The 24,230-nt window shown below is 39.3% G+C and overlaps 1 protein-coding gene across 7 annotated transcripts in view; it reads left to right on the forward strand.

Moving 5' to 3' along the window:
• KCNC2 (potassium voltage-gated channel subfamily C member 2) overlaps window positions 1-24,230 on the forward strand; it is a 104,389-nt gene that overhangs the window by 75,631 nt on the left and 4,528 nt on the right. For 5 of the 7 annotated variants that reach the window (XR_005104576.1, XM_037390066.1, XM_037390069.1 and 2 more), the window contains exons 3-4: window positions 18,354-19,284; window positions 21,694-21,861. Coding sequence is in view for 6 of the 7 variants with exons in the window: in XM_037390066.1 (XP_037245963.1) it covers window positions 18,354-19,284; window positions 21,694-21,861 (1,099 nt within the window). In the remaining variant the exon portion in view is untranslated. The remainder of the gene's footprint in view (window positions 1-18,353; window positions 19,285-21,693; window positions 21,862-24,230) is intronic. The other 2 variants (XM_037390072.1, XM_037390071.1) reach the window with 1 other exon arrangement.

Here is a 24,230-nt window from a genome sequence, read left to right on the forward strand (position 1 = left end):
TGGATTTGTGGTGATGAGTAATGTAATATACCAGCAGGCAGTCCTTCTAGGGTGGGCACAGGTCTATCTAAAAATCCACAAAACCCTTCCAACCCTTTCTTCATCCTCAGTTTTTAATATCTAAGCATTTGGATCGTTAGCCAGTGGTAGATAAAAAGAGATTTTATTAACAGACTTTTTAGTACTTTTCCTGGTCATATAGAGCGCAATTTTTCATACATTTGAAATAAACTGTTAATGAATATGAAGCTGTGAAACTTAGATTTTCACACTGTTGCTCATCACTTCATAGCTGAAGCATTGTATCACTTGATAGTGTGCTAGTAGTTGAAATGTTTAATTGAATCCATGCAAGTGACATGGGGCATAAAACTTCCTTTATCTTTTAAACATAGACCTACAGTCAGTGAGCAAAATTCATCTCAGTAGGCCTGGTGCATACTTCAGGTGGGGACATAAGTGGCCATAACCCTGTTTTTTACAAAAGTACTCTCAAAACCTGTTCCATAGAGGTAGTCTTCTAAGAGAAACAATACTTCTTGCTTCCCAACTTCTTTCTATCCATAATTTCTGAACCTAGCTATTAAAACATGTTCCCAGGCTATAACGTTTATCTGTTCCCCAGGATGCCTGTTGAGATTCAGCTGAGATTTCATGGCTGAAATCTGAAAAAAAAAGGTGAATAATACATAAATAACTACTTTTTATTTCAGAGAACCTCCCATCATGGCACTGCAGTTATCTGTACATGAAGGATTAATTATCTGTTTCCTACTCTTTTACCTTATGAATAAACTACAATGAGCTTACAAACAAGAAAGGCCCCAGAATAAGGAGACTTGTGTAATGCAACTGTTCAACAAGCCTTCTTAATCTTGGTAGTAATTTAACCCTCTGTAACATAGAGAATTTTCTGAATCCCAGAAAATTTTTAAAGATTGGGCCAAAACAGAAAGCTGTAACTGGCAGTGTGGGTAACTGTAAGGGCCACACTAGGACATTATATATATCAAGAAACAGTAGATGAAAAAATGTTAATCAAGTGAAAAAAAATTCCAGAAAGCTGTGACAGCGAGGTGTGAGCTCTGGAAGAACTAGCATAGTTTGCTATAAATCCCGTACAGAAATGGAGATAAAAGCCCAGGAGTGTTGGATGAAACTGTGTGTACAAACTGAGATTTCTACTGATTTTATTTTCCGTGAAGCTGAAGAGCTTTGTCAGATTCCCACATTCATATGTTTCCTACAGGGAGCCTGGGCAAACAGCCCTCACTGGACCAGTCCTATGTTCTACTTACCGCTCCCTCTATCAAGTATCCTCAGCTCCCACCGCAGGAGGTGCTCAGTATTTCACAGGACTGAGCCTGAAAAGCTTCATATATTTGGCTTTGGTTGAGCTCCAGCCACTCTTTTTTTTTTTTTTTTTTTTTTTTAATAATAGAAGTAGTATTGGTGCCAGCTGTACAAAATGGACACCCCGCCGTTGCTTTGTCTCAATCTATGTCTGATTTCTTCTGGAGAGAAGCTGTTGTATTCAGTAAGTGTGTGGCCAGGCCATTTGTTTGAAGGCCAGTTTTTGTTCTGGGTTGGCAGTATGGTATTTCTGTGAGCTTCCCCCCTGCTATCACTGCAGCTGCACCTGGCAAGAGGAAGCAACCCACAATCTAAAAAGCTCATCAGAACAATAATGTCTGCTTCTCTCTTGACAGGTTAATTAATTGCATGCCTTTATATTTTGTGTGTGGTTTTGGATGGTTTTGATACTTTTCTTTCCAGGGCGTTTCACAGTAGGATTTGAAAAGGCTGGTGCATTGTCTGCCTGTCTGTCAGTTCAGATGGTGCTTGATGCAAAGAGAAGAGATGGAGAGGAAAGGAGAGAGAGAGAGCGAGCATGTTGGGATGTTACAGTTAGAAACTCTTTACCCACTAGGAACTGGGATAAAATCCTGGTTATGGCTGACTGGAAAACAAAAATTTTGTTTAATAAATTTTGTAGGTTTGAAGTCTGTTGTGTAGCCCTTTGGAAGGCAAGGAAGGGTGGACTCCCCATCAGTCCAAGGCTGTAGTTTGGGGCATGGATTGACTCCTTAGACTTTAACATGGTCTTTCACCTCCCCTGTGAGCATCCTAACCCCAAGGCTGTTTTGATGAGAATCCTCTTTTGTGGGAGGGACAAGGGGAGAGCAGAAATTAAATTCTCTGGTGGAGAGACTGGAATTCCCAATGGAAAATCCACAAACAGTTTTTCTGTGAGTAACTGCAGCTTTTCACCTTTTGGATTGCATTATTTTAGAAATTAAAGTAGCAGCATGTAAATGATGTGCTAAAACTAAAAGAGTTGACCAGACATTGTGATTTTTTAAACTGGCACATTTCCAGGGGTTGTATAACACCTCGTTATGTCCTCCCACCCAAAAATATATTGAGACTTATGGGAGGAAGAAGTTTGACAATTTTCAGGGAAGATCCACCACTACAGAAAGTTGTAAAAGACCTAAGTGCCTTATTCCGGTATTAAGACTATCTTGGATAAGCAGGGCAACATATCAATGTCCACGTTCAGCATAAAGGAAGATACTATTAGAAATGTGTTATACATATACAAGTGTGTAGGTTTGGAGGGCATCTGTCATGTGGCCTGAGACAGGAGCTTTGTCTCCATGCAAGAATTTGTCAGGGGAAGACCCTGCATGCCATGCACTGTGCCATCCTTCCAAATGCTCTCAGTAATGTGCAAATGTGCTGGAGTTGCTAATGGCTGTTATTGGGCGTTGCTTTTGTGTACTGCTGTGTGTGGTACCAGTGCAGAAAGCGTGCCCTGGCATCGAGGGTTCAGCTTCGCATGAGCGGAGCAGGTGCAAGTGGGCATATTTGGACCAAGAGAAAAAAATAAACCAAAGCACAACAGACTTACCCAAACACCGTAACTTATAGTTGGATGTCATTCACTGAATAGGAATTTTTCATTTCATCTAGCAGTGACAGAGAAATGAGAGGTCAGAAGGTGTGGGAAGCAACCAGACTCCCTGTGACTCGTGGGAGACATGTTACTTCTATCTGAACGTCAACAATTTTCATCTCTGTTGTGTACAAGGAAGCCAGTCCTTTTTTGGCACTGGGACAACTGGAGCAGTGTTGTGGCCTGGGAGCTGCCTGCCCTTCCCATGGTGAGATGGAACTGAGCTCAGGATCAGGAAGCCCTAGAGGCACCTGGGATCCAAAATCCCAGCCCACACAGTACAGATGGTATCACAGATCATTCTGGAGTGCTTGAGCTGGGTGGAAGAAAAATATTCTGTACAGGTGAGTTTACCTTTATTATTAATTTTAATTTAGCAAGTAACATCTATTTTCATTGTTTTCCTCTAGAGAAGAGGGGGACTGGATTTGCAGACAGTAGTCACTACCGCTGTTGTGAGATGACTGTAGCTTTTTGCAATGTAGCAACAATATTCCATTTGTTGAATGGACACGCTGCTCTCAACCTTGGTACCTTGTGCGAGTCCTAGATCACACTCACCTGACAGCACTCACTCTTTGTCTCTCCCCAGGGACCAAACTCACAATTACACTGAGAGACATGCACCAAAAAGTGACTGTTCTAAAACTGCAGGTCAAACATTATGATGTTTAAGCAGCCTGTATTTGAACTGGAAACAGCATACAATTTAAACATATTTATAAACATAGCATACGTGGTAAAGGAATGATTTTTTTTTTTTTTTAGCTGTTCATGTGTTGAGGGCAGGGGAAATACTTGACTGGCTGGGATAACATTTACATTACACCATATCCTTTACTAAAGGAAGAAGCAGCCTTTTATTCCTAAAATAGAGCAGAAAGATGTTCTTTCTCTGCTGTGTGCTGCAAATCATAAGGAACCCTCTGATACATTTAAATCTGCTTCTGTTTCCCCAGTCTTCCAGGTTTGTCACATACAGTCTCTTAATGTGTCTCTGCTCTTGCTTGGCAAAGTAGTCCTGCACACTGCAAGTGATAACTTTATATTAGACTGTTTTAGTAAGCATAATGTCTCCTAGTAGCTTCAGTCCAAAACCCACCCCCTCAAAAAAAAAAATATCCCCAACACCGAAACAACACCCCACCAACCCCTGTTTGAATAAAGGTTGATATTTTAATGCAGTCGTCATAATTCTTGACATCCTAAGGTACAGAGAGTCTTAACGGTTAAGAATCACTTGTGAGTAACTGTTTTTGTTAGGAATTAGTAGGCTGTAAAGAACACAGTTGCCACTAGCATCCTGCTAATTTTTTGGTTTTGTTTTCAGTTTCCCCAAGAGTTACCAGGGCAAATTTCATTAGACACCAGGGAAATGGGCTTTAATTCAAATCCTGAAGAGGCAAACCATCTGGAAAATTTGTTATGAAATGGCTTATCTTCATATTCTACATCTTGAACTGCAGAATGGTAAGAGAAGAGTGTGTAGGTGAACTGATGGGAAGGAACTGAAGAAACAAAGTGAAAATGAAGGCTGAGCCTGCCACTAGACTCCTCTGCTTGTATGCTGTTAAATAAAGTTGTTTTTCTTGGCATGCATCGTTTTGTCAAGATGTTGTATGACTGTCAGTGATATGTAAACAAAGGGAATTTATTACCCTTCAAATCAGGACTGGAAAGCCCTAAATAAAAACCACAGAGTTCCCCAAAGCCCAGTTTGCTACTTCATAAGCACCACCAGTGACCGACCTCTGCTGCTATGTCACATGCATATTTCAGCAGTGACAATACATGTAATCCCATGTACAAGTAACCTGCTCCTTAAGAGAAGTATGCAGACAGACATACCAGTCTTGAATGTGCCAGCAGTTAATATACATGTAGACCTTAAACTGGAAATGGAAACTGTGAATTGCGCCTCCGTGCAGCATTGTGTACTGCTCCTTTTGCAGATTACATTCGCTGTCTCTAGGAAGCATAGTCTGCCTGGTAGTGGCAGCGGTGGCAAATCATTTTCCCAGTGATCCCACTCTGCGTAATCAGCAGCAAGATGTCAACTTTTGTCAAGGACCCCTTTTACTGCATGATTTTCTGACTCTGGTCTTCACCACAGAAACTCTCTCTAGAGAATTGTGTTCCCTTAATGCAAAGTTTCCACTGCATGCTGCAAACATTGCCTTTCATTGCTGTGTAAAGATACCAGCCCAAAGTATAAGCAGTAAAGAGTTATTTTCCTTCAGATAGCCTGAAATCCTGGTTGAATGGAGAAAGAACTGCCCCAGCCAACTGAATGGCATGTTGACTCCAGTGCATAAATATTGATAGTGCTGCCTGCTTTACTGCAGATGAAGTTTAGCCATCCAGGACATCCAAATGTTTATACTAAGTTTATATTTCTTCCCACATCACTTTGTTTGGAGAATGTAGTAAAAAAGATCCTGGAATGAGTCCACTGTGTATATTCTACTATTGATTTTTCATAAGTAAGCTATTAAAGTAAGTTAAATAAATGGGGCTTAGAATCACAAGAAAAAAGATAAAGATGTTTATTTTCTGAATAACTGTTATACCTCTGAAAGAGATGAGTGGTCATAAAAAGAACAGTGCAGCAGACATTTGCTTTCCCTGGCAAATTGGGAAGGCTGCTTCTGAAGCTGCTGGATTAGGATGAATGCTCTTGTCCGTCTCAGCACCTGGCTCTGAGGTAATATATACTATGTGGATTGGCAGGTTTGACACAGGAATTCCTTCCTCAGTTTTCCTGAGGTCCCAAGGTAAGTCCCATATGGTTCTCCTCTTTGGCACTAGCAAGCTCCCACTCATCAATAACAAGGTCTTGGATAAAGAAGTCTTCAGCAGGATGATAGTCCGTGTGCAACATCACTGGTATTTGTCATTGTTCTAATTAGTCCAGCTCTGAGTATACGGATTAGTGTCAGTCCCCAGGGCAAACTGGTGATAAAGCTCTAAGAGAATGTTTAAGCTAAATAACGCTGGCCATGCGGATGCTATCAAATAATAAGAATACATTTGAAATGGTGTGGTACGTGGCTTCAATGCTAATGCTTGCAATGGCAATAGCTCAGAACATAATCTATGTATTAAATAAATGTGTAAATTGGATTTGGAAATATTCATGGGGACAGAGGGTTGGAGGAGCCTCTTGGGTCTAAGTCCAATTCTCTGCTATCAGGCCCAGTGTCATATAATCCCTCTCATAAACTTGTGTAATATTTTCATATGCTTAAACATGCTTCTCCCAGGATCTAGAGGAGGGACTTGAACTATCTTTCATCTCAGTTCAAGTGTCTGCTTTGAATAAGGCAGGAATGAAACCTGAACGTCACAGCTGTCTGAGTAGCCTAATAACTGTTTTACTAGTGGCTTTTCTCTTTCTTTCCTTTCTCAATCCAATTGAACTGTCACTTCTGCATTCCTGGAGACAAGGGTAAATAGAATTGCAATGTGTTTAAAACTGCAAGTAAGCTGCATATATTTTTAATTATTTTTATGAAAACCAGCAAGAGTCTGGACAACTGGTTGACCAATGTGTTTTTTAGCACCATGGAGCTAAAAGATAGATCTGAAAAAACAATGTGTATATATGAACTAGTGTTGTCTGGAGTGATGTGCTCAATTCCTGAGGGTCTGGATAAGCCTAGCTGACTACTGTTGCAATGAATAATTCACTGTCTCTAAATTTAGCTTTGATCTATGTGATTGTGTTGTGAGCTTGAAACATATTCATATACACCATGCATAGGAGCTTTAACCTTCCCCCTCTCATAAAAATGCCCTTCTGACCTCAAACTCTTCTCAAAGTCCATCACTCTCTCAGCTGTACCAGAATGTTAGGGTGCACAGTTCATCAATTCAGTTATCTCAAAGATTTTTAAAAAAATCTTTTCAGAGGCTCCTCTGAGATCATGGAGGAGTTCCAAGGACACTGTCTTGTCTGGCCTAGGAAAAGGTTAAAGCTGAGATACTGTTTTATTTTATAGACTGTCCAGTGATTTAACTAGAAAAGCAGAAATCTTCCTCTGAAGAGGAACTATTTTAATTTTGTCAGATAGTAGATCTGTTTAAGGTCAGCATTTATCCTATGCTCCCTTCTGCTTTCCTGGCATGTAGCTGATGGGGGGGAGGAAGCCTTCAGCCTCAAAGTGAGGCCAGGTTTGGAGGAAGAAGTAATACCTTTCATTAAACCAGTAATTTGGTTGGAAAAAGCAGATGAATTTGCAGGCACATGTGCCCTTCAGATTTATGTATTAAAAAGTCACAGAAACCACACAGGGAGAGTATACTGGCATAAAAATCCTGATGAGGTTGTCAGCAGAAGCAGAAAAGATACCTGAGAGTGGCTGGACCAGGAGACCATGGGGTGGTATCAGTGCTGGAGCAGAAGGAAAATGAAGTTGCTTTTGGAGATGGGAATCAGGAAGGTGGTTGTGATGTATGTCAGAGAAGAAGGCCTTGAAGATCCTCCACAATTGTGGAGAGAAGGTAGAAAGATACAGAGATTGAGACTAGGAAGAAAACAGGGTTGTCTGAGCAAACAGCCTGGACAAAGAGCCAGGGTAGCATGTGAAGTGAAGGCTGAGGCAGGAGGAGGTCCACTGAAAGAGGGGAAGTGCATCAGCTCAGGAGAGAGAGCTGTGTATGAAAATAAGGAATGACTGGAGGTATAGGACCTGGATTACAAAAAAACCATAAGAACAAGTTGCTCAGGAGAAGAGGAAAGTTTGGGATCCAGTTGTAAACCTGAGGAATAGAGCTGGAGTTGAGAAAGGGAATGAAGGACAGGGAAGAGACAGTACCAGGGCAGGAGCACACTGGAGTCTGAAATGCAGTAAGGAGCAAGCTATGGACACATGGGGAATAAAATCTGTACTCCCTAGAGGATGTTCCTGTCAGAACCAAAGAGCTTGAGACTGCTGAATCTCAGCACTGTGTGCTCTACCACGTGTCAGTTAAACTTCTTGTTGCTGGCAACCCTGCTAGTGCAAATGGCAGAGGAGTTTCATCTACTGGATTGTAACTGTGACAATTCCTGTAAGAATCCATAGGATGAAGTTTCTGTGTTCATCATTTGCTTTTATTGAATTTAGATTACTCCACAAAACCTGCTGCTGTGGAAGCTCGTCATCAAGACTACCATACCAAGCAACTATGATTTAGGTAATGCCATAGTCTAGGTAGCCTATTCATTATGTTTTTGCTTTCCCCCAACTGATTTGCAATCATGAAACAAGGTTACCAGTTAATATCAACTGTATTGTGTTACTGTGGTGTAGGTATGAAAAATTAAACCAATGCTGCTTTATTAGTGTAAGAAAGAAAGAGCTTCCAGTCAAAAGAGACCTGGTAGTCAGCTATTTGAAGGCTCTGCATACGCATGTTTTTGGAGTATCCTGGAAATGGCTCTGTCCCTTCCATTTTTGAGAAGCAGTGGGAAGTCACAGGTCTGGAAAACTCATAAATAATTCCAGCATGTTTTGATTAGGTTTGGAATGGCCCAAAAAAATTTATATGGTTTGGTTATAAGGCTTCTCTGATGAAAGCTAAGATGGGCTCTATTAGAAATCTTAATGGTTATCAAGCCTCAAAATCTTAGTTTTCTAAATCACCCAAGTGTAATTTTAAATTAGGCCATCAGACTTGTTTTGAGTGAGAGAAAAAGTAGACATAAATGAGCCTGAGTGCTTAAGTGAGACAGAGATGATAGGGCTGAAAATGTTTCTGTAATTTTAATGGACATGAGATTTATGTACTAGGCAAACTACATTATAATAGAATTTTCATGAATTTGTCTTAAGAATTCCTCTCTTTTCTCCATTTGTCTGCATGGGTGTGAAAGTCTATTAATAGTAAATAGTATTATACTGAAGGGTTTTTTTTTACCGGTTTTGACCCGTTGAGCCAAATGAAACCTTCTCATGATAAATGAAGTGCAGAAAGACAGTTGCTGCCTGTGTAGTATTTCAAGTTGCCAGGTCCCAGAGCTTAATCTCTGCTGTAATGGTGTGAACAGTGGGTAGTCTAGGGAAAGAAAACAAAGCACACAGAGGGGCTAATTTGGCACAGCATGTAAATTTGGGATTGGCTTAAATAGGTCATTCAGAATATGCTTTTCTTCAGCCTTTCAGAGGCTTCTTTTTGGAAGATGCTCTTTTAGTTATAAGAAGCCTCTGAATGTCTGATAGCAGACCCAGAATATGGACTGGGAATTCTTTTTCTCCCCTTTGCCTTGATGCCAAGAAGAACATTCATTGCATTTTTTCAGCCGCTGGAAATATTTTGCCTGTTTGATTTATAGCAGTTTTTAATGAATGAGTGTCAGTGGTTTGCTTATCAGGCTGTGTAACCATGCAGACCTTTTCAATAAGGCAAGGTCAAAGCAAGCCTTGCTGATGCCTTTTTAAAAAAATGATTGCTAGAATATAAATGCCAAGTATGGTTAAAAAAAATCAGCACAACTGGCGGTAAAACCTAAAATATTGCTGCGATAGTCACTGCTCAGAAAGATCACAAGTGAAACAAGCTTGATAAATTCAAGGGGATGGGAAAAGGAAGCTTCTGGAGGCAGCATAATTGCTTTTCAAGCAGTTCTGCTGAGTCTTCAGGAGGAAAAAAAAAGACAGTGGGATATATATTGTGTGTCGGTATGATGGTTTGACTTAGCAGCTCAATGGGACAACAAAGTCAGATGATTATGATTTGTCTAGTGGGAAATGGCACTGGTCATTTAGGAAATTAGTAGTTTCCTTGGATGTGAGGCAACCAGGGATAGAGTATCAGGGAATGTCCTGGGCAGCAGGTCAATCCTGTCCTGGGGACTCCCAGTGCATGAAGTGTGGCCCTGCCACTGGAACACATTGTCACATCTTCTTTCCAGTTCCTCAGCAGTGAAAAAGTTTTCCCTGCTAAACAGCAGAACATGTGTCTATATCAGGGTAGGTTTGTAAATCAGTTTTGAGTCCTTTGAGAAGATATATGTCACTTAAATGCAATTAAAATGCAGCATAATTTTTAACTTTTTTTTTTTTTATGATCTGCTTTAAATGTAGACATGCCTAAGATTTGTTGGGTTGAGTATGTATCTGGGTCAGGCTGGTGTCAGGCTGCTGATTTACCTGACAGCTGAATTAGAGTGACTTAATTGTAGACCTGGATTTCTGAATATGAAAAGAAGCATTCATAACCTTTTTATTTGTGCTCCAGCTGGTAATGAAAGACAACTGCTTTGTAAAACTGTAACAAATGGGAAAAGAATGAGCAAGCAAGAGAACATTTGTGCTCCCACTACTACGTACAGATGGTAGCCAGTCTGAGCTGTAAATACTTTCCCACTATAAATCTATGCATAGTATATTACTTATAGGCTGTTCTTAAACAATATATCAATAAAATTGTATTGATATATAGATTTTTTTCATTCAACTATGATTATGTGTAGAATTGTAGCAGCAGAATGTTAACTGTTAAATTGAATGCCAAGTAATGTTAGCAGGAGAGAGTACAAATGAGGAAGAACTGTACTGGGGTTTTGAAAAGAGTAGACAACTTTCACAGGATGAAAACAAAAACACATTCTACCAACTGTGGCTTGATGTTGGTTGAGAAATTATAATGTCCAGAGCTTCCCAATTAGGATGCTAAGGCTGGGCTGTTAAATCTTTATGTAGACATTTAAAAAACAGCTTAATGCTGACATTCCGCCTTATCCCCCCGAAAGAGAATGAGTGACAGATTTTGAGAGTCATTAAATTGGTCTCAATGCCTGATACCTCATGTATCATGTTTTTGTTTTTCCTTTGAAGATTTATGTAAAACGCTGTGTCTGTATCCATCCCTTAATCTTTGGAGAGTGATAATGTGAGAGATTATGATTTATGAGTGATGAAGCAAACTGATAGCATATTTGCCTTGAGTTTACATTTTAAATGCCAGTAGTTTGGTTAGTAGCTACTGGCAGTATTTGGTTTCCTTACTCAGTATACCCAGATGCAATGCACTGAAAATGCTTCACACCAAAAAAACATATGTGACGGTTTTTTGGGTTTTTTTCTTCGTGAAATGAAATGTTCCAAGGGGAGCTTATAGCTAAGGAAGAATAGCAACTTTGAGTCGTGAAGAAACAGATGATCTGTTTGGTGAGATAATTTAAATTTCACCGCACAGAACGTTAAACCATATAGAGAGTTAGGGTCATCACAAGAGCTCATTCTGAAATCACATGATGATGTTGGTAATCTTCTGATAGCTAGATGAAATTAAGCAAAGGGAAAAAAATCTATTGTGTTAAAATCAGAAAAGAGGACAATTGTCAAATCTAAACCCAGACACAACTCTCCTTAAAGCTGGAAGTGATGCCCAAATCTGTGATTTCATTCCAATGTTAGTTGACGCTCATTAGAGTGAAGTATGCCGTGTAGTTTAAAAATGCAGTTTCTTTTTCTGCTTAAGTAACATCCATAGTTGAATCATATTTCCATTGAACACCCAAATCTTTTACATTGAATTTTTAGGGTTTTTTGTTTTATATGACTAAGCAACTATAAAACTAGATTTAAAGATCAGCATCGCAAGTTAGTTATGACTGGAAACTGGACGTGACATTGGCTTTGTTCCCTGTTTGGCTGCATCTCACTCCGAGAAGACTAGGGCTTTCCACAAAGTAACGGGGGTTTGACTTTCTGGAAGAATAAAAAAGGCTTGTGGAGAGTATTATGGAACAAATATATGGAAGATTTACAGGAACAAAGACTTTTCTTTGCTGAACCTTGAGAGAAAAAAAAAGTCAGAGTATAACGTTTATGGTGGGAATATTTAATTTGGTATAACCCCTTATAACTGTCTTATTCTAAAAAATAGCATTGATCACTGAGTCTTTAGAGTACATATGAAGAAAAACTGTAAAATAGAGTCTTCTGATGAATATATCTGACTAAATATTTGTAGTCAGTGAGATTAGATGTGTTTAATGCATAGATCAGCTTGCCTCTAGTGGTGAGAGGGCTAGTAAGAGGAAGAAACTGAATCAATAATTTTTTCAAATAATTTGTACCATATTCTGAACTATGAAAAGATGAGGCTTAAGCTAACAGATGTGGACCGACATCACTGGAAATAATTTTTAAATCTTGAAAATATGGAAATTTATTTTTGATTTTTCAAAATAAGTATAGTATTAAAAAAAATACATCTTTCCTTTTAAGTATGTTGTTATCCAACAGAAAAGTTGCTCTGTTTTGAGGGTTGTGTTCAGCATGAATGATCTGTTGGGCAAGCAAAGAGCTGATGACTGTGGAAACTCCCCTACTGCTGTTTTGGTCAGGAAGAGTTAAGTCATTCAGTAACCTCATCTTTCGTAATGAAAGAAGTATTTTGGTTTCAATACTGAGCAAGCTTCCAAAGCTGATTTGTTTAAAAAATAAAACACAATCTCTTTTCTGTGACCATCTCCCTATAGTTGTATTTTTAGTCTACAAAGTGTGGTGGGGAAGATTACTGGGTGTTTTAAATTGTTTTAAATTCCAGCCACATGCATGTATCAAGTCTCATAATGTGCCTGTGAAGATATTTATTTAAAGTAACATTGTAATCTTTTTTTCTTTAAAGGCGATTCTGTACCTGCATTAAAGAATATTAAATGTTGTATTTCCAAGGGCTTATTAAATATTCAGTAGTTTTCTTTTTCTGTAGTCAAGTGTGTCAAGGGCAAACCTTCTAAGTACTGGAACGAGAGTCAAATGAACTAACTGAACCTTAAAAGCTGCTATCGAATACTCATGTTAAAAAATATGCATTGCACAGTGAGGGGAGTTGAAGGAGGAGGTGTTGAGATCCAGCCCCAGAACAAGTTGTATCCAGACGGGATACAGATTCTTTCTGGGAAAATACTGAAATATTGTGAGAGATTTTATTCAAAACTTAACTATGAAACAAGAAGTAAGGGTGACTGTGGCTACCAACAGTTAACTGTGTATTAACTTCCTCACTATGACTCATCCATCTTGGAATACTAAATAATGTGTAGAAATAGCCTGTTTTAAGGGTGCGGGATCAACAGATAGAGCATATCTTGAATGCAGAGTAGTATGAGTCTGATTTTGTGAATATGAGTAATACACCTGAGCATGAGGATTGATTTCTAGCTCTGATGCTCTTTTATTTGGGCTGTGTCTAAACTGATAAACCTTAGAATTGACTCTATCACAGGACAGCAAGTCATGCAATCAGTCCTATGTCTTGGTCTGTGTTGGAAAGGAAATTTGGGCAGGTTGGTTAGAGGTGAGCCACAGCATCTTCTGACCAGGTGCCTTTTCGTACCATGAAATCCAGACATGGCCTACAAGACTGTTGTCAGGTCATTTACAGCCACAATTTTTAAAGGGACAATTTCTTCAAGGCACTATAGGAGCTATGTGCAAGTTAAAACATAACATTGGACACACAGAAGTTCTGATCATCCACAGACTGTTCGATTTACAGTCCTAGAATTGGTTGTAATTTTTGAAATTGCTTTAAACTCTGAGCAACTCAGTTCCCCATGGGACAATGAATTCAAAATAGGAACCATAATGTTTCCTACTTCCAGTGAGTTATATGCAGGCATCTGACACTTGCTTTAGATTTATGTGCTTCATTAAAACTGAGGTTGTAGATGATTAATCCAGTTACCGTGAACATTAGCAGGACTCAGCAACAGAGCTTGGCTGGTGATCCCATCAACTAGGGAGCTAGAATCTGTACCGAAATTGACTGAAATGTGATGCTGACACACATGAACAAAATTGGGTGCACACTGTCTTCAAAATGTGAGCAGAGGGAATCAGCAGCCTACTGAGAGCTTTAACTACTTAATGAGGAACATTCTGCATGCTGCCTATTACATACTGAACTTTTTGTAACTTTTAACTGCTCTGTTCTGGCAAAAATGGGCAGAACATTTTAATTCAATTTGTATTAATTCCCATTTTGAAAAAGGCTGGCCTGGTGGCCCTGAAGTGTCTGAACAACCATTCTCACACTTACAAAATTGTTGTCCCTGAGGGGAAAAAAGAAAACCTAAATGAAGAAAGATAATTGTATCTCTTCCATTGAAGCAAACAAGAAACAACTAGTTTTAAAGAATTTTAAGAAATGAGAAAGGGATTGTGATTATTTGTATCTTACTTGAAAATTTTTCTTCAACTTTTTTTCCAAAGAGTTTGAAGCCGTGTGCTTGGGCCACAATCTTTGTGTGAAAAAAGGGATTCAATTAAGCTGTTTCGCTGTATACCAAGGCTGAATTTGTCTTGTAACTAATCAAACCCTGAGTTTGCAGAACTTCACAGTGAAAGAAAGATTGCTAATGATTCAAATGAAAAATTGTCCCTTGCTGTGACCTTTCTGAAATGCTGATCAAGCTAACTCCTTTTATATTTGTGTGCTTCAGAAAAAGAAAAAAGAAACTGAAACCATAAAGTTGCTTGTGGTACCCCAGTTATTGTCGACATTAGCAGGGCTGAGGAATAGAACTTGGTTGGTCCCATCCACCAGAGAATGTGGGAGTTTGGATCTGTAACGACTGTCTGAAATGTAGTGCTTGCCCACATGAACAGAAATGGATGTGTTTTCAGAGGCTCATTACCTTCAAAATGAGAGAGACGGAATTAGGATGAAGCAGAAAGCACTGAGTGACGATAGCACATGACTTAATTTCATTTTTATCATTACAACTGCTCTCTTTTCAACTCATTGCCTAGTATTATGTAGTGTAAAACTAAAGAAGTATCTGTGTTAATGTAAATCCCTAAGCATTTTTCTTTGACTGATAACATGTTCCTTCTTGCATTGGCCATTCATTTTCTTCTTGCATGTTCTCTGAACCCTCTGACTGTTGCAGTAACTTTGTAGGTCTTCTTGTGTATGAGGTTTCATCATGCCTAGGTGCTGTGTAAGCTCTGTCCAGAATGTCCTGATCCAAGGAATTTACAGTTTAAAAATGCAACAAGACATAAAGGAATGAGGGTCTTTGCTCAAAATCAGTGATGTATATGCTATCACGTGCATGGTAAGATATACATTTCATTGTTTTACATTGCTCTGAAAGGAAATTACAGGATTATCAAGAAATCTGTCACCAGATTAATAGTTTTTTCTTGCCTTTGCTTTAACCTTTGAGAAATGATTGCCTTTAGGATAACAGAGTAGGATACTCAGCGGCTTTTGGAAATGATTGAATGGCTTTCTCCTTTAGGGGATAACAAAGCACCGTTGAATGTAGGAGCACAGTTAAAAACTTTCATCTTTGCCAGCTGCTGCATGCCAAGTGCAGTGTGGCCTTTCACAATGTCAGTGTTGAGCAAAATAGTAATAAATAGCTTGTCAGGCAGTTCTACCTGTAGTTAATCCCTTGGTATTTGGCATTTTTTCAGAAAGGATCTGAACCAGAATGGACTCTCTTTCTGAAACACAGCCCAGAAACAGGTGCTAATTATTTACCTACTGTTAGATTAAGGGCATTATTGAATACACGCTCAATCCTTATTATAGCAGAATTGTTGGTAAATTTTAGTTTGGCCAGGTTGAATGTAATTTCCTGTTCTTTTCAGACAAAAAAATGTTCACAGTTGTCTGAAATCCCCAAAGTGTTGCTGTTGAAGAGGTTGCCCAATATTTTATCTATTACAAGTTCCCACCCACATTGCAAACTACAGTGCTGACTTTGCTTCAGTGATCCTCAGTCTTCAGAGATTTGTTTGCTTTTTCCCTCCTTCACTGTGTAGAAGGATGCTGGAGGATGCTCTAGGAGCCTCCCAAGGGTCGTTCTTAGCCCACCAGTAGCTTAGTGTGATAAATATCCATTTTATGGAGAAGTTTTGCAAAGATCTGCTGAGATTAAATCACTTAGGTTATATAAATCTGGTTGTATTTGCTGACTCTAGTTGTCTCACACAAGATTGTGGTTTTTTTATATATGTTGGTGTCTGTTGTTTGGACTCAATGAGCTATGAACATGCAGTTTTGTTGTTAAGGCAAAGGCAGAAAAGCCTTTTCGGTAAAAATAAGCCAGGCAGCGTAGGATTGTTTGCTTAGCTTGTGACTAGAAGTTCACACTGGATGATGAGTGTTCAGCTTGGTCCCTGAGTCAGTCTTTTCTGAAAGATAGCAGATTTAGGGTGTTTGTAATTGAGGGGCTTGGGGTAATAACTTTGTTTCATGGAGGAAAGAAAGCCATAAACAAGCTGCAAATCTCTGATATAGGTAGACATATGGGGGTTTTTGATTGATAGATAGATATATCCTGTGACTCTGAATATAATAAATTTTCCAGACCCGCATTGCAAATTTAAACTTGTTTCTCAGAATAAAAGCAATTCTGTCTAACTGTTGCGGAGAAAACATTTTGTTGTCTCACAAATGGTCTGTTAGAAAAACACAACCATTCAGTATTGTACCAGCCTAAATGAACTCCACATAATACTAAATCTGAGTGCTAATACTGAATTTGGTGATTTAGTACCAAGATACCCGAAGTACACAAAATCACTTTTGCTGCAATGTTGCAGCCTGGATTAAAGTGACATAACAGAGGCATTCTTGCATATGAGTGCTGTTCTGTCTTCCCTGCAACTAGATTTTTTCAATGAGATTCAAGATTTTGGTGTGGTAACATAGCAGCATCCTGCTGCCGTATTTTCTCTTGCCTGTACCACTCAAACCCGGACTGTGAGCTGCCTTTTCCAGTGGGGTGGTAGCAGCGGATATGATATTTGTTTCTACTTGCTGGGCTTCTTTAAGATGCTCAATTTCAGGTTGGGAATTAATGGATTGAAAGAGTGATACACTGTGTGGTCTGTAAGTAGTATTAAGGGAAACATAAAATACATCATTTATTTACTAAAATAAATAATACTAAAAAGGATGAAGAGCCTGCCTCAAGTTCTGAGATCCCTATCATATATTTTTGTTTTACTAGCAAGTGACAGTTTAAAATTATAAAAATCCAAAGCCAAAAGGGTTAGTCATTTGCTGCCATTTTGAAAGAAAGGTATTTCTTTCTTGATACTACACAATGATCAACTTTCAAGCTGCTAGGTATGTGAGGAAGCACATAAGCACTAGGTATTTTCAAAAACTTGTTTAGGTATCTTTTTGTCTCTTTGGGCCCCTAACACCTTCGAAAATCTTCAAGTCTTTAGAGAGGTTTTTTTCAGGATAATACTGGCTATAAAATGTCTATTAAGCTGAAAATCCAGAATAACAAACACATTGATAACATGTTATAAATCCTGGCTCAGGGAGCAATTTAAACACATCATGTATTAATGTACCACACTATTGCTGCTGGAGTGCTAATATGGTGGTAATGTATTGTCCCTTAAAAGAAGTTAACCTTTGCACCAAAGGAACAACTGCCCTCAAAACACCTTTCCATTTGGTGTGTTTTACTGGGTGGAAGAAAATTTATCTCCCACTCCAGCTGTTTGGCTTAGTGTTAGTGTTTTTGAGATCCTGTCCTGGACATTCTCTTTTCTTCAGTGCTTGACTGTGGTGACTGAGTTGAAGATCGGGCTGTAAATGTGTTTTAAGTCCTTAACAATCCTCTGTGAGGGCTGCCTCCAGGTTATTTAACTGTATTTTATCTATTCATGTGCCTTCACTAGAACTAAATTTGTATTTCCCTATTTGTTCAGATTGTCCTGGATTTGTAATTTCATAGCAGGATTGTGGATTCCAACACACTGGCAAAGCTCTGCCACCACAGTGAGAGAGGTTCTGCCAGGTTTACTCTTAGTCCTGCCTGAGAGTGTGAGTGATGGATGACTCTGAAGATAACAGGCTGTGCAACCAAGTCTACCTGTAACACAGAAGGCATGTTCTATCAGTAAATATCCTGTAATTGTGAGTCATTGAACATCCAAAGGAAACCCAGTGTTTGGATCTGTTCCTAGGACCCTCTGAGGTGCCCTTCAGGCCAGGTGTGCATTCCTGATCTGTAATCTCAAGACCATTGGGGTCAACCCTATTTACCACTATGTGAGAAGTAGGCAGCCTTAAATCTTGCTGTAGTGGGTGTGTATGGCGGCTGTGTGTAAGGTATCTTGACAGCTGAGTGGAATTCAGATGATTCAGCACAGATTAAAGAATTTGTTGACACTTTCTTAACAAGTTGTAGCCTGTCCTGGTGTCCATCACCAAGACTTTCCCTGCTCCTGGACTCCCGGCCCACGTGCCAGAGCTGTCTGCTGCTCTCCTCTGGCCTAGATGCAAAGTTTTATGCATACAAATTTGTGAATCATTTGGGGATGAATCAGTAAAAGATTTGTAAAGATCACTGACATTATTAGTATTAATGTAAAGAGCTGTGCAGTTCTGATGTCTCTTTTCCCTCTTCTTGTTTCAGTTCATCGCCTTTGCCTCTTTATTCTTCATCCTAGTTTCAATCACGACCTTTTGCCTGGAAACACATGAGGCTTTCAATACTATTATAAACAAAACCGAGCAGGTTGTCAACGGGACAGAAACTGGGCCACAGTATGAAATTGAGACAGATCCTGCCCTGACGTATGTGGAAGGAGTCTGTGTGGTATGGTTTACATTTGAATTTTTAGTACGTGTTGTTTTTTCCCCCAACAAACTTGAATTTATCAAAAACCTCTTGAATATCATTGACTTTGTGGCCATCCTGCCCTTTTACCTAGAAGTGGGCCTGAGCGGGCTCTCCTCTAAAGCTGCTAAGGACGTGCTTGGTTTCCTCAGGGTGGTAAGGTTTGTGAGGATCCTACGAATCTTCAAGCTCACCCGGCACTTTGTGGGCCTCAGGGTGCTGGGCCACACTCTGCGAGCCAGCACCAATGAGTTTTTGCTGCTGATAATATTCCTGGCACTCGGTGTTTTGATATTTGCCACCATGATTTACTACGCAGAGCGGGTGGGAGCCCAGCCTAATGACCCATCAGCGAGTGAGCACACACAGTTCAAAAATATCCCTATCGGCTTCTGGTGGGCTGTGGTCACCATGACCACCCTGGGATACGGGGATATGTATCCACGGACTTGGTCGGGCATGCTGGTGGGAGCCCTGTGCGCGCTGGCGGGGGTGCTCACCATAGCCATGCCCGTGCCTGTGATAGTTAACAATTTTGGGATGTACTACTCCCTGGCCATGGCAAAGCAGAAGCTCCCGAGGAAGCGGAAGAAGCACATCCCTCCTGCTCCTCAAGCCAGCTCGCCCACCTTCTGCAAGACAGACTTGAACATGGCCTGCAATAGCACACAGGGTGACATCTGCTTGGGCAAGGACAACCAGCTGATGGAGCACAACAGATCATCAGGTAAGACCCCACTGGAAATGCATGTCCTCTGAAAACACTTTATAGACCAGTATGTTTGGTAGGGGTCAGAAAGCAGTCAGTCTTTCTGCCAGGAGGAGACGTAGCTCCCACCCTTCTCCCCTCCAGTGTTTGCGTGTGTCAGTCTCATAGAGGACAAAATAGGTATAGCAATGTTCCCAAACCTCTATGTAGCTGGTCTATACAGTTTTGCTTGCTCCGTTGAGAATGCTTTCCTGCTGATGATATCAACCTTTTCTTTTGCCTGTTGTTTGTTGCGTTGTATGGATGTTTCTTGTTTTTCTGCATGACTGTGACTATTTGAGTAGCCACCGTGTCCCACCCTGTTGGACTCCATGGTGTTTTGCCTCAGTGTCTGTCTCTGGTGTCAGCTTTGCCTGTGCCACATCGTGGCCTGTTAAGCAAGATCCTCCAAAGAAGCAGTCATTTAAAAGGAGCAGGTGCTTTACATCAAAAGCCCAGCACTCAAAGGAAATAAGAAGAAATTATCTTTCTAGCTTGCTTTCCATTTGGCATTCTGCTTCCCTGGCTAGAAGAACCTCCTTCATCTGTGCTAGATGAGACATTGCATGATATTTACTATTAATTGAATGATAATAGCATAGCTGATGTAAAATATCTCACAAAAAATGAAAATGACAGCCCCTAGCAATATCATCGTTATTAGTGTTGGGTTTTGTGATTTATATTAACTTATTTGTTAGAGTTCCAAATGATGGATAAGGAATATTTTGTGCTAATCGCTGTGAAAATGCATATCAAATAGCAGCCTCTGCCCCTCCAAGCCACTGCCCCATATTCCATATATCTTCACATTAAAGAGTAAATTTTATCTTAGTATAGTTAAAACAAATTTTTTAGCAGAAAGGATTTTTTTTTGTTTGTTCCTTGAATGTATTTATTCTTAGGCCAAGCACAATCTGATTACAAAGTGCCCATACTAGTCATTAGACTCCTGTTGGAAAGCTGCTAAAGAATAATAAGAGCAAAACCACCCATGACTGGTGTCATTCAGTAATTGAAATCTGTTTTTGTAAAAAGAAGACTCTGGAAAATCAGTCTCTGAACTCTATCCATCTTGGTCTGTTGCTCTGTTACTGAATAGCATTTATGTTCAAAGCAGCTCGGGTTCAGTCTCTGAGTGAGTGTTCACAGACAAAGTTGACACAGCTTTTTGAACATCCTAAATATATTTAAGAGGATGGAAACCCTTGAAAGGACTCACATTGAGGGTGGAATACAGTTAGTTTTATAGTGCTTTGGCTGATACACACTTTCAGACATCTTTAAAGTGTTAATGATAACAGCTTTTTCATGCCATCAGGTTCTATTAAAGGTATTCCAGAATCAAGGAGACTCAGTGTGATCAGACCAAAGAGACACTTTTCTGTGTCCGCAGCTTTACTTACAAGGTGTTATAATCCTTGAAGTTAGGGAGAAAGCAGATATGCAAAAAGGAGCCATTTAAAGTGTTAACTTTCTCTTCAGTAATGCCACTGCATTCATATCGTGCACTGTAGCTTTATTTCTGGTAGAGAATGTTCTTAGAGCCACTAGGAATTCTGTGCAAAACTTCAAGGCTGTATATAGCTCCTTGCATTACCAGTTCAGAAAAACACATGCTCGGGTTTAAATGCAAAGGTAAAGCTGTAGTCAATAATATGCCATTACCTGTTATGTGCTGTACCGAGCAGAGATTTTTTTCTTGAAGTGTGGCCTGAATCTGAAATAGTACATAATTTTAAAAGAGTCCTTTAGGAGTGCCAAATCAGGAGAGGTAAGAGTTTTGCTGTTTGACAAAATGAGCTACAGAGACCAAAGACAGCATTTAATGTTGGATACTTATGATGACAAGCAGTGTGTGTTAAGTATAGAAATGAACGCTAAGTGTGTTATTAAACAGGTTTTAGTGCCAAATGTTGAAAGTTTAACCCTCATGGGGGAGGGGTTGTCTTTAAAATACGCTAAAAAACATATTCTAAGTAAAAATTACTAACATGACCTCTTGTTTAGCAAAAAGGGTAGTGAAAAAAGTAAATACTTGTTTGAAATATCCAAGGCTGACTGTGCTCTGAAAAATTACAGTCCATAATAGGCTACTAACTGAGCCTTGATTTGATTATTTCTGATTTTGTGTTAGTTTAGTATAACTTTATATGAGATTTAAAAGGAGAAGAGGAAAGTCAAAAGATCATTTGTTCTTGAATAAAAGATATACTCTTTGCTATTTTGTACTGATTAATGGTGCATTGCAATCTTGTTTTCTTCTAATGATTTACCTTATAACTATTTTTTGAGTGATGGGAATATCCGGCATTCAGCATAAGCTCTTTGTGATGTCTCATTTCCTCATTCATTATTGTCTGTAAATGGGCATGGTGCTTTAACCAGTGTTATCAGGTGAAGACAGTGCAGGAAGTGAGCAGCCACTCTCACCTGGTGAAAGGCTCCCTCCCATCAGACGCTCTAGTACAAGAGACAAAAACAGAAGAGGGGGAACATGTTTCCTACTGACAACAGGTGATTACACGTGTGCTACTGATGGAGGGATCAGGAAAGGTATGGACTTCTTTCATTAGATCATAAAAGGTTACTCAGCAATGTGCTTGTGAAAAGCAATCTTAAAGCAAGATGATGTGCAAAATGCTCTTAGGAGAAAGACTGTACTCACAATGTATCTTTTCTCTTTATGCATAGTCATTCTTTTCCTGCTTTCCTTTTAGAAACACCTACCTCCTTTAGTCTTCACAAAATGTGCTTGATGTTGGACCCTCATTTCACTTGTGTCTTCATTTGTCTGTTGCCTTTAACAGAAAAGTCTGCAATTCAGACCTTGCTCATTCAACCACTCATCAGTCAATACCACTTGTCATTCTAAAAGACAAATTTGTCTAAAAGACAAATAAAACCAAAATAATTTAATAACTTTGGTCTGCACTTAACAGTAAAAATTACAGCTGAATAAATTACACTGAAAAGGTTGAAATGTCAGAAGTAAGCAACGTTTTTGTTCTGAACACAACAAAGCATATCATATGAGGAGCTATTTAATTTCATTCAAAGAAAAGTTTGAGTTTATAGTGCCACAAAATGTTTCCTCATTGTTATACACCACTGCTGCTAAAAGGTGCCTGTCTACCCCAACCAGAATTCAGCCACAGTAAACAATGTTTGCGAGGCGCTAAAAATGCCTTTCTAGTTATTCAGCCTCTTCAGATCTGATTACTCACTCACTGTTCAGTAGGATTGGGTTCCCCAGGCGAAGTCTGCAAAACCTTCTGTCGCTATACGTATCACCAATGTGACTGATAGTGCGGCTACCACATCAGGCTACAGCTGGCTGTGGCTGCAAAACTAACCTCAGGGCATAGCCCCAAAATAGCAGTGCCAGTGGTAGTCTTGCGATTTCCTCAGATAAGAATTGCTTTGGTTTCTTGGCAAATTGTGTCATTCCAACAGGTTTCACATTCCCGAGTGCTGATGTGCAGTCATTCATCTCGGAGTTTATGTGCAGTACCCATGTGGAACTGGACAATTTTGGCTGAGATTTTTCTGTGCCCCCTGCCCGCCCCCCCTCCTTTTTTTTTTTTTTTTTTTTTTCCACATTTCAGGAGCATGAGCTCGGTAGGTAAAACCTGTGAATGCAAATACACAACCAGAGTTCAATGTATATAGTATTTGTAAAAAATATTATTGTCTCTATGCTCCTGTATTCCCATATATAATGTTTAGATTAAATGGGACTTCACTGCAAACTTGTTTTTGCACAGATTTATGACACTTTCCACTGAGCATCTATCTCACGCTCCCTTCTCCACAACTAGGATCATTTAAAATATCTTTAATGGTAAGAGTCCTCCTTTTTGAGGAGGTCAGTAACACCTGAATAAGGCAGATTGCCGTGGCATCTTGTAAGATAAGCTTCTTGACTTGTTTTAGGAATGTTAGTATAAATATTTCAGTGCTGTTTGCTTGGCCATGACCATAATTAGAGCAGATCACATATATTTAGTTAATAAACCCCACATTTTATACTGGAACCATGTGAACATTTTGATTTCAAAATCTAGATTCAAAAGAAAATTGTTTCATAGTTTTTACTAGGGAAATGGGGCTTCAGAGTGCAGAATTGACTGTTTCTCAGTGAGGAATGTGCTCTTTGACTGGCTGTGGTGATAACCTTAGTCTAGGCTAAAATGTTTTAGCTACTGGATTTCAATTTTTTTTTATACAGTGTGGGGAATTTAGCTCATAAGCAGAAAACATCTTCAAGTAGCATCCAAATGGTTTTGAATACTTGAACTTAATTCACACATCAAGTCTACTGCTTTTTCATTTTATTTTTTTCCTTTCTTTTGGTACATCCTTCTTGTTTGGTTGGTTCCTGGATTGGTTATTTTGGTTGTGTTCAATGATCATTTATTCTGAGCTTTTTTGCATTAACACCTTATCTCTATCTCTAAGATGTTATTGATTCAGCGCTGATCCAAACCCCACTAAAATAGCTGGAAGGTACCAATTTTGGATCGTGCTTCTATATCTATTCATCTTGTGTATCTGGTTTTCATTTTTTAGGAGTTCCTGTTTTCTTTAGCATCTTTATCATCTTCCTCTAACAGTTCTTTGCTTTTATCATTAGAAAAGTAGCAGGAAAAATATTTTAAAAAAATACTTTCCTAGTTTCTGTGTAAAAAAGCTACCTGCTTTGTAGGGGGTGGGGGGGGGTGTTTTGGGCTAAGCTTTATGTTTATAGGGGAGGTGAAGTATAGACACTAGCATTGTGCTTCCCCTCAATTCTTCTTTCAAACATGATTCTTTCTAACCTGTGTAAATATCGATAAAAACTCAGAAACTGGAGGCTGTTTATGAAATGTATCAGAAGTCTGTGAAGCATCACAGTCTAGCCTGCCCTTGCAATCTGGAGAGAA

Source organism: Falco rusticolus, chromosome 5 (genome assembly GCF_015220075.1).
Source record: "Falco rusticolus isolate bFalRus1 chromosome 5, bFalRus1.pri, whole genome shotgun sequence".
Taxonomy (NCBI): domain Eukaryota; kingdom Metazoa; phylum Chordata; class Aves; order Falconiformes; family Falconidae; genus Falco; species Falco rusticolus.